Consider the following 11,493-nt stretch of genomic DNA (forward strand, 5'->3'; position numbering starts at 1 on the left):
GTGTGTGTGTGTGTGTGTGTGTGTGTGTGTGTGTGTGCCTGTGGGTACCTGCTGGCACTGGGGGAAAGAGTCTAGGTGCTGGGGCCGTGGCAGGGCAGGGTGGGGTCTGACACAGTGTTCATCATGGCCAGTGAGCCCAGATCAACATTGTTGCTAGGGGGATCTGCCTGGAGGTGCCTGCCCCTCCAGCAGGGAAGGGGGTGGTGGGAAGCTGTGTGGCCAGAAGCACAGGCAGGGGCCAGGGCACCACATTGCCCCACCACTAGGTGGGGCTGGAGCTGAGGATGCAGCATGGCAGAGAGGACCAGAAGCGTGGTTCTGGCCTGGGCCACGTTGTGGGCAGCTAGAGGAGGGTGAGGGGCTCCAGGCGATTTCCTGCCCACAGTGACTGTGCCGACCCCTACTCATGGAGACGGCAGCAGAGCGAGTCCAGCTCTGACACAGGTTGGAAGGAAAAAGAGGAGACACCAGTGGCACTGCCTTGCCCCAGCCTGGGGCTTCTTCACTGTGCCAAACATACTGGCCATGAGCAGCACCCCCCTGCCACCCCAGGGCAGTGTCTCCCAGCTGCACGTGGCCAACCCTGCCCCTGAGAGCATGGGTACCTCCCCCCAGTGGCTTGGCTACACAGCTCCCTGCCATCCCTAAAGGACACCCCCTACTCCATTCCCCCACTGGTGTCCTGTCAGTCCGCATGGGGCTGGCTGGGGTGGGGAGCAGCTAGGGACCCCTTCTGGCAGGGTTGGGGGGGGCAAGGGGCTGTGGGTCAGGAGTGAGGGGCACCAGCAGGGCTGTGGGAGGAGGGGGAGGAACTGAGGGTTGGAAGTGAGGGCCACTGGCAGGGCCAGGGGTGGGGGCTGTGGCTTGGGAATGAGGGGCACCAGCATATCAGGGCTGCCACAAAGCAGCTGGACTCATGTTGTGGTGAGCAAAGGGGGCAGGGGGAGCTCTGATTTTTCCATGATTTAAAAAAAACAAAATCAAATGCTGAAATATATAAGTATTTAAAATTTATTTTATTATAATGATTGAGGCACTGATAAGCTTCCAAATTGCTTTAAAATTGTAAATATATCAATAAAACACTGTGTTCAACTGATACATACTTACACATATATGTATATGTGTGTACGTACACACACGCACACACACACACGTTTCATTTGAATTGTGGGAAAACATCAATTTTGGCTTTTTTTTAAATCTAAGAATTGTGGGGGGAGGTTAATCGGAGAAACTGATTTATTTATTTATTTAAATGGAGAAAACTGGTATCCCCGTGAATCATCATCACCCATAATAAAGGCTTTGCATGCCAAGTGAGGCCTTGGTTATACCTATGTAATCCTTCTGCCTTTTTTACCTGTTTGGAATTCAATGAGAAGTATTGTTAATGTACAGAATGGCCCATACTCCAGTCCGCTCAGACTTAACAAAGCTGGCCCAGCAGCATGTTGAGGAATAACAAGTGTTAAAAACGTATTTCTGTCACTGCAGTCAATGATTACAACTGAATGTGTGCAGGGAGCAGGCTTGCTGATTAAGGAGGTGCCATTTTAAAACTGATGTTTTTTTGGATCCCTTAATGTGAAAGAACCAGTCACTGAAGAACTGAAATGTAGGTAAAAGCTGATGATCAGGTGCTGATGAGGCTAATTTTGCACATTTTGTTGCTTATATCAACCGCATTGCTTCAGATGGTACTGCTTCTCCAAGCAATTGTAGCGCCCATCTGAGCCCTCCAGAACAAACTATAAGTGCTTAAGAAAAAATGTTTGTGACATTATAAAAAAAAAAAAAAAAAAAAATGCTTGGGTTTGAGGCATTTATATAATCTTACAAATTAATCTAAGCATTGCTACTGTTATAAAGGGTACTTCTCAAAATAATGGCCTGTACTGACTGCACACTGACAGTCTCTAGTGCATACTCGGTCAGTGGAATTGTTCTGGGGATGAATGAACCATGAATTGTAATCCCAGCTCCTCTCTCTCTCTCTCTCTTTCTCCCATCATAAAATATTTAGGCCAAATGAGTGAGCAGCTTGGCAATATACATCTTTGTGGGTCAGTTTGTAGCTGGTTTGTGGAGGGGTGTGTATAAGTGAGGAGAGGATGCAGGAAGTGATTTTCCTTCCCCTAGGGCACTTGCCCAAAAAACAGCTGTCATCTGGCCCAAGGAGTAAGCAAGCTAGCCAACTGCTGCCTGAACTGTTCCCTATAGCAGGGAGTCTAAGCCACATACTTCCTGTCTACCAGCAGGGTGGGGACACAGCTCAACATGCATCTTTCACCATCTAGTATGGTGGAGATTTTGCACTGGCAAAATAGCTCCCTCTACAGGACTCAGTGGGTGCAGGTATGCTTCTTGTTTTTGAGACTGTTCAGTCCTGTGCCTGTTCAGATGAACAAAGTCTTTTAAACAGAGAGTCGAGGGCTGCGTCCAGGCGAGCAGAGGTGTGTGCTTGCAGCAGCACAAAAAGTAGCAGCATGAATTTGTGCCACAGTACATGCCCCTGCATGTGTGCTTTTGTTATTGTTTGTCCCACCTTGGGCAATTTGCCTGTACCTAGCTCCTCCCAGCTCCTGGCTGGGCTCTGTGTGCTATGGGGAGGGCTGGCTGGTGAGTGGCACATGGAAACAGGGGAGCAGGCAACCTAGGCTCTCTCATTTCTCCCCCAATCTCTGCTTACTGCAGAGCCCCTGTGCTGAGGCATGCTGCACCTGAGCCAGTCACGTGTATATGAGAGGGAACAAAGGAGGGGTGGGAAGGGAAAGCAAATGAAGGTGCTGGGCTCAGGCATCCCTACAAAATGGTAGTTGTGGCAAGAACATATGGTAATAAATACAGACCAAAAAAGCCCAGACACATTAAGTTAGGAATACTTGACCAGACAACAGTACAGCAACAAAGTATTTGTAAGCAATTAAACTACTTGGAGTAACTGAGCTTTCTTGTGATCTATTGGTTACCCTATTGAATAATATCATTTCTGCTACTTCTAAGAGAAATGGATGTCATTAAATTCACCTACTGATGACAGTGAGAGATGTCTTCGTTTCAACATAGAATGAATGCAGTCTGCTTCAGGGAGCAGTTTCTGGCCTCTGGACCATAACTATTTTATTCTTCTTGAAAGGAAAAATAATCCTGTTAAACTGGGATGGCCATATGTGTGTTACATATTGAAAAATCTTTTAAAATACAAAGAATGGGTCTTAAAAATCACTTTAACACTTGTTGTTTTGCTTCAAACAAAATTTATTTCTGTGGCATTTAAGATAACTGCTTTGATAGAGGTCAGTGAAAACAGATATTTCAGTAGCCATATATTCTAATGTACTTGAAAAGGTGATTGTTAAGTGAGTTATCTCCTGTGATTTGTATGTGAGCATATCTGATACTGATCACTGAATACCTGCTGTCCATTCATGCACACATTAATAATTTATGTTGTGAAAGTTGTGCCTGCTTTTCTTTTAATAATGTGCAGATTAATTTAGAAGGAAATGAGCTAACACATCCAGTTACTTTTTCTCTTATTCCTAAATTAATGCTTTAGTTAAATGAAAAATTGTCTTTGCGCTGAATAACTTCCATTGTTTTGGAAAGGAAGCTTCACATTTTTCCAGGCTCTGTGCACATGTACATAATGTTAACAAATTTGGCGCTTGTTGGATAAATAGTTCTGACAACAGATCCAGTAACCACATTCTTCTCACCCTTTTAACTTTTCCGTTTTTCTCATCCTATTCAGCCTTCAGGCACAGATTTTATGCCTGCAAACTTAAGCTAAATTCAAACTGAACTAGTGTGCAAGTGCTAGGTCATGAATACATTATAATATGCATATTATAACACCTGCACATTACTAATAATGATTATTAGATAATTGTGGGGAGTGTTGTTGAAGCTGTCCTTCTTTTTATTTGTTTGATTAGCAATCTGGTTCTGCATTGTTTGCAGGCTTCATCTTTATTTTATTTTCTTTTGTTTTCTTTCTGTGGTGCTTTCGGTTTACTTAGTCATGGAGGGGGACTGATGGTTGGATATCTTGATGGGCTGTGTTGGAGTGTTGTTGTTGCCATGATGTTAAAGGAAGTGTGCAAGAGGAAAGGATTTTTTGTGATATCTTTTACTGGACCAGTGTGTAGGTGAGAGAGAGATATTAGAACAAGCTTGTGGGTGCAAGGTGCCCTGAAGAAGAGCATCCAAAGCTTGTCCCACATCTTTTCCAACTATACAATTGGTTCAGTAAAAGGTATCACAGAAAAATACACTTGCCTCTTCATGATTTATTTTACATCACGTGTGTGATCCAGAGCCCATTATATTTAAGGGATTCTAGATCAGGCCTGTGCAGAATACTGAGATCCCCTACCCCACAAGCTTTGCATGTTATACTAGTAAGGGATATAAATGGTCTTTAACCACAATTAAAACTTCTGTCTTATCTGCTGGATAAGTCTGACTCTGTTCCTCTTCCATTGTCTTGTCAGGGAAGAACTTAGTCTGCTGATTACATTGTATACAAACTAGCTTTTTTGTTCTGTGCCTGATTTAAAAATTCTTTTTTGTCCTAAGGCACAAGGTATATTTGTGGGAAGTGAAAAAACTTGTTCTGTTGGCCAAGCTAAAAAAGAAGCATTTATTGGCTAAGGTTAAAAAGAAGCATATATCAAGCATGCATTATTCCTGTGGTAGAGTATGTGTGAGTTAAAATAGTGTACCATCTATTTTTTTTATGTTAAGTGTTGCAGTTATTGGTACTAAACATAATGCGTTTTCTCTGAAGCTCTTCAGGATTCCTTATTTGAGGTTTCTAGTCATTGTAATTCCATGTCTCATTTCAGTGTAAGCAATTCCCTGGGGTCAGAAAACCCGATAAGATGCAGCTGGTAGTTAGACTGTGTCACTAGTCTGCACAGAAGATATAAAATGAAACATTTCCATGTGAATAAGGCCATCTGTTTTCAACACTAGCACAGTAGTTCTCAACTTATTTCCTTCCCCCATTCACTGACCTCAAAAAAAACACCTGCAGGTTTTTTTGCTGCATCCCTACCCAATTTCAGAGTTTGTCACCCCAGTGACCACAGGATTAGGTCAAGGCAAGAAAATATGCTGTGTGCCAGAGTTTTTATAGGGCTGTTGCTGGGAGATGATGAAAGGATCAGAAATTAAGTGGATAAGCCCCAAAAAATGGGAGCTGGGTCCTAGAGAAGGGTGCTAAACTGATGTAGCCATAAAGATGGCTGTCAGGCATATTCTCCTTTCCTCCAAAAGCACTTGGCTCCTGTTTGGGGAGGCCATAGAGCAGTGAATCTCAGCCAAGGTGCTGCAGTACCCTGGGGTGCCATGACAGCCTTTGAAGGGTACCACCTAGAAGAGGAGATAAACAAGGTAAGTGCAGGCTCTAGTGAGGAGTAAATGTAGGCTCTTTCCTTCCAGAAGGTGACAGGGTAGAAATGCACCTTACAGACTAATTAAATCAGAGATTCATAACATTTCATGAGCCTGAGCTTACTACATCAGATGCGGTGAAATGACATGCACAGAGAAGTCTTATCAAAGAGAGAGTGATTTGACCATAAAAGAGAGGGGAGGGAGGGAAAGAAGAGGGGGGCAGTCTTGGGAGAGGCAAAGTAATACACCCATACAGACAAAGGGGTCATAAAAAACATTTCCAGCTATTGGGATAAAAATCTGTAGTCCCATAAAATCCATAGTCCCATAATCAAGACCATACTTAATAAAAACAATGCAGTCTGCAAATGATTTCTTGTTTCACTATTGTGCATTCAAGTTGGTTTTTAAAGTTTTTTTTTTTTTTGTTTTAGAACAGCTCCTCTGAGGTCAGCAATAGACTATCCAGCGAGGTTAAACCATTCTGCCAGAGACTTGTGTGTCTTTCTGCAACTGCTGTCCGATCAGTGTTCATTCATTCATTTATCCCTGTATAGATTGCCCTGACTGTCCAATGTAGACAGCAGAGGGGAATCATAAGCACATATATATCAGGAGTGGCCAACCTGCAGTACAGTTACTACAAGTGGCAAGGGCAACCTTAGTATGTGATAGATCGGGGAGGAAGCACAGCAGCAGATAGGGCAGGGAGCAGAAGGCAGAACAGCAAGTTGGGCAGCGGAAGGGAATTGGAGTGACCCATAAGGAAGGTGCAGGGCTAATTTGTGGCATGCCTGCCAAAAAGGTTGGCCCTCACTGACATATATGACATTGGTAGAAGTGCAGGTGAATGAACTTTGGATATTTATAACCCTTGTTGTTTGGTCTAGTGATGTGGTCTGTATTAATGAAGAGACGCAGCTTGCATCTGTAAGCCTTGCAAGGCCTAGTGCTGCTGCCACCTCCTCCTCCTCCTCCTTCACCACTACCTCTACTCCTTTCTCCCCACCCCTCACTGCAGTGCAGGCTCATCCCTGCTGGCTGCTCTTCCTCCTTCCCAGTCCCTCCAAGTAGGTAAGCCAGCCATATAATAAATCATTTAGTTCCTGGAATAGGGTGCTACTCAAGTCCATAGGAGTTATGGAGGGGTGCCTGCTCCAGGACCATCGGGGAGGCCTAAGTGCCCTGGCCCTGGTGGCTGCTTCTGGGATGTCACTGCCTCTGCCCGACACTGCCCTGGACCAGCAGGCCTGAGCCACAGCTGGTAGCGCTGGGAGACGTGGGTGGCGAGGGATACACCCTCTTCATCCTTTTTTCTCTTTTCTTTCTCTTTCCCTTTCTCTTTTTTCTTTTCTTTGCTTCTCTCTCCTCTTTTTATTTTTCTCTCCTTTTTTTTCTTTTCTCTCCTTTTTTCTCTCCCCTCTTTTTGTCTCTTTCTATCCTCTCTTTTTCTCGTCTCCTCTTTTCTCTCCTTTTTCTTTTCTCTTCTTTGTTTTTTCTTTATTCTTTCTTTCCCTCTTTCTTTTTCTCCTCTTCTTTCTCTTCTTTTTTCTCTCTCCTTTTTTCTGTCGTCTTTTTCTCCACCTCTTTTTTCTGTCTCTTCTTCTCCTCTTTCTCTTTTTTTGTCTCTCATCACAACATGCTTAACCAAAAAAAATACACCAGAACAAAGGTTACTGTAAAAACAAACAAACAAAAAAACAACATTTATTATTAGCTATATTAATATGCAGTGCGTCCTGCCATGTAACCCCTGCCCTGGTTTTGTTTTTCTGGCATGCCAGCGCTCTGGCACCTTGCAAGGTAGACATTGCATTTTTTTCAGCACTCTGGCCAAAAACATTGCCTACCCCTGCTTTAGCTCATGTTTTATATACAGCTGTTCAAGGAAGGTATACCAGCATTTCAGTGGTCTTAAAGATCCCTGAAATTTTGTTTGTAAGTGGTGGAAAACGTATCTAGCTAATGGTATTTCTCATCAGTAAAATCCTGGCCCCAATGAAGCCAAAACTCCTACTTTAACAGGGCCATGATTTTCCTCCATTTTTTTGAGAGGACTAATAAATATGATACTCTCTCCAGTCAGGAGTTTATTTTAACACAGAAGATGTACCAATTCTTGGTTGAGACAGTGGAGACTTTCTCAAGTAAGCTAATATTTTGAGTGTAAAATGTTTTTTATAATAAAAAAATCTGATAGCTCCAGGGTTCTCAGTTACTTATAGTAAACTGACATATATAAACAAATTGCTGTAAATGGGAGACTAGATGTGCAGTAGTCTTGTGAGACTACATTTTGCTCCAGTAGATTTTTTTTTTAATGTCCCTAAGCAATATTTTTGCTATAATGAATTCAAGATGTGCCTGTTTTCATAAACAACTCAGTTAAAAAATATTCTATCATCCTTTTGTCAGCTGGTATAATATTATCCCATACAGAAAATGGTATTAGCTGTAACCTTGACATGAAATTACTTAATACTCTGAAAGACTTGTTAAATACTAAATATTAGTAGTTGGTATATAATGGGTGCATCTACACATGGGCTTTAATGTGTACTAGCCTATTTTAATACACATTAAGTGTCACAAAGTGCTGTTTTGCTAATGTGCATTAAAATAGGCCAATGTGCCTTTTTCTAGTACCTCACTATGGAGTTGATAAGTTTAACGTGCATTAGTAAAAGCGCGTTAATTAACATGTAGACATGCCCCTTAATACTAATAATTATCTTGTGCCTTTCTTGTATATAGTGTCTGCACTGACTGTTTTATTTAAGTCTGTATTTTAAATGCGACTTCCATATAAGCATACACAAGGGATGAGAACGTAAAGTTCTAGTATCAAACTGAAAGGGCTTAAGGATATCCCATGAGGTTGAGTTAAATTTAAGCCACATAGTATCATCCTGACTTCTGTAATAGGAAACACTGCAAAGAAATGCTGTTGTTGCTTGAAAGCCAGCCTCTAACAGGAGTTTTCTATCATCTTTGTGCTGTAACAGGATTTCCGAGACGCAGTGGCACATGCCTCCAGGCAACTTGGAAAACCAGTAATTGAGGACAGGATCCTGAATCAGATCCTTTACTACCTACCTCAGCTGTATGAACTCAATCGGGATCTTTTAAGAGAATTGGAAGAGAGACTGTCTCACTGGTAACTATTAATGAGGAATGCAATATTCTTTAATATTTATGGGAGATAAGCAAATCTTAGCAGTCACGAATGTTTTGTATTTTATATGACTTTTTTGACTGCAGAGCTGATTTTTGAATGGAGGCAATGTGTATTAAAAGGTTTATTTGGTACTTGGGGGTATTACATGCGCATACATGCATGCATTTCCCTGCTTGTATAACCACATTACGGACTAAAGCTAAAATTTCAAAAATAGGAGCCTAAAATTAGGCCCATGGATCTGTATTTAGCATCCTTCCCCCCTCTCCCCACAAAAAAGTCTGTTTTAAGTGCCAAGTGCCCAAACTTCATTGACCTTCATTGAGTGAAATTTTAGCAACCTAACTAAGTTCTTTATAGATGTATATTCCCTTGAAAATTCTGTTCCTTTTTTACTCTTTAAAGCAAGGCATCAATCCATTAATACTTCTCTCATTTAAAAAATAAAAGCAGCAAAGAACTTGGCAACAAAAATGATATGCATATGTAACTTACCCCAGGGCTGTCCAGTTGGCTGCCTGCAGGCCATATGTGACCCATGAGCAATTAATCTGTGGCCCCTGAGCTCCCACCTGGCCCATGAGATAAGCAGTTTATTCCAGCTCTGCAACAAATCCAATATTGAGCTAGTATGGTTAGGTCTACATTGCAGTAACTATAACCCATTAAGACTCATCTGATTCAGCCTTAAGCTGTATCGCTTGGGTATAGATAATAGAGCTATGGTGTTTGGCGTGGACTGTAAAATCTGCCTAAGAACCCAGCAAATGCTTGGTTTGCCTGAGCTGAGCTCCACGTTGCTGTGGCTGTATTTTTAGCAGTGATTGAATCCCTTCCAGTTCCAATAGGAGGACTCTGTCTTTGGCTGTTTATATACATTCAAATAATTTGGGAGAATTTTCCCAGGTTTGTTCTCCTAGTAGAAAAACTTACCCACAGCTGCATGTACAGACAGTCAAATGCTGCGGCCCTGAAGAGCGGAGAGCGTGCAGTGCTGCCGCTGTCCTGTGAAGTGGGGTGGGGGGTGTGGAGTGTGGCAGGCCTATTGTACACATCTCAGCTCACTCTGCAGATTCCCTTTGCCTGCCTAAGCGATGGATGGTAGCAGTGCATAGGACAGCCCTGATTGGCTGACCCAGACTGCCCATGGTCAGCCTGTCTATCCCTGCAGCATGATGTGGGGATTATGAAGGAGGTGCTCTGCTCCCTATGAGTGATACACTGTTTCCTAGGGTGTGATGTTGGAGGACTGTATTCTCTGCTGAAAGAAGCCACAGCATGTACATTTGCTACCCTAAAATAAACTGTCCTGGGAGTGATTTAAACCTTACTTGTTCCTAGGTTATTTTTCTCTTGGAGTTGTTTTTTCCTCTGGGAGAAAGCTTGAACATCTGAATTCTCATTGTTTCTCCTGGGAGAGCAGTGACTCCCAGGAGAAACTGAATATTCGGTCTTTGGCATCTTGCATATTGACACCATCACTCCCATGGGAACAGTCATGAAACCAAACACTTTCAGTCTGAGACCCTTTTCTTTGACAGTAACTACCTCCTTGGCACCAGTGGAGTCTTTGCTTCTAAGCTCTGCTCCAAAAAAAGTATGAACTAGGATCTTGGTCTCATACATTCCTTTCCACTGATACAAATGAGAAAATTGAGGCAAGCCTACAGGCCAGACCTTCATGATTTTTAAGGGTACTGGGTTACATAAAGATGTAAATAAAAGTCCTTGGTGGATTTTCTTAAGGGCTTTGGCACTAACTATGATTTGAATAGATTCAACTTAGTGTTTAGGCACTCTTAAAAATCCCATGAGGCACCTGTAAGAGTTAGGCCTCATTTTAAGCATCCTTAAAGCATAAGGAACCTTAACTACATTTTAAAAATCTGATCCCAGACACATACTTTCTAGTTCTGCTTATGGTACTGCCACTTCTTCCCCACTCTAGCAATTGCAGTGTGGGTACAGCTTCTGCCAGTGGGAAGCTTGCACTGGGGCCAGGCAGCTTCCACTTGGGCTTGTGCCACAGCCAGAGATGGGAAGAAGCATGGCAGTGTGGACTCAGTTTGCAGATGCTGGGTCCCAGTGTAGCTCCACATGAGCTAGAAGCTGGACTCATGTATCGAGGGAGCAGGGGGCTGGTAGAAGTGGCGGCAGTGTAGGCACACCTCCCAGTTGCCTGGCCTTGTCCGTGGCACAGGGAAAGCCTTCTTACTGCTCATGTGCCACTGAAGCCACGTGGACCATGTTGGACCAACACTGGGGTGTACTAGCCTGCAGTGTGTGAAAGGTTGCCAGCCCCTGCTGTAGGTGACACAGGAAGACTGCCAGGAAAGGTCCTTAAACATTGGGTCATTTTGCCCCTCGGGTCATTAATCACAGTAGATTAAAGTGAGATATTAATGTTTTGCTGTAAATAAGGCTTTGAGGAAAAATCTATTTGTAGTGTTTTCATTGCTCAGTTTTTATTTCTAGGATTGCTCATCAGAGAATTGCTGATATATTTGTGAAAAAAGGACCCTACTTGAAAATGTATTCAACTTACATCAAAGAATTTGATAAGAACATTGCATTGCTAGATGAACAATGCAAGAGGAACCCTAGTTTTGCTGCTGCTGTTAAAGATTTTGAGGTATCTTTTAATCTGTTCTTGTGGCTGTTTAGTCCTGGTGACCTTTTGTAAGACTGCAAGGATTATCTTTTGACTTGGTATTTCTTCTTTGTTTCTAGGTTCCAGTTGAGAATGAGTGGTGGGAGGGGGAGCTGGAATGTATTTAAGTATTGGATCTAGTTTTCCAAGAACAGCTAGTGATTTTGCATGCCCAGGTTGAGATGCAGTAAAGGATCTTGGTTTTTCAGAAGACTCAACTGTTGCTAAAAAAAAAAAAAAAAAAAAAGAGGGGAAAAAA

The 11,493-nt window shown here is 42.7% G+C and overlaps 1 protein-coding gene across 1 annotated transcript in view; it reads left to right on the forward strand.

Moving 5' to 3' along the window:
• Positions 1 to 11,493, forward strand: part of FGD6 (FYVE, RhoGEF and PH domain containing 6) — a 116,005-nt gene that overhangs the window by 70,646 nt on the left and 33,866 nt on the right. The window contains exons 6-7 of the mRNA XM_019515067.1: positions 8,412 to 8,563; positions 11,060 to 11,216. Coding sequence (XP_019370612.1) covers positions 8,412 to 8,563; positions 11,060 to 11,216 — 309 coding nt within the window. The remainder of the gene's footprint in view (positions 1 to 8,411; positions 8,564 to 11,059; positions 11,217 to 11,493) is intronic.

Source organism: Gavialis gangeticus, unplaced genomic scaffold (assembly GCF_001723915.1).
Source record: "Gavialis gangeticus isolate Ggan-Ray unplaced genomic scaffold, GavGan_comp1, whole genome shotgun sequence".
Classification (NCBI taxonomy): domain Eukaryota; kingdom Metazoa; phylum Chordata; order Crocodylia; family Gavialidae; genus Gavialis; species Gavialis gangeticus.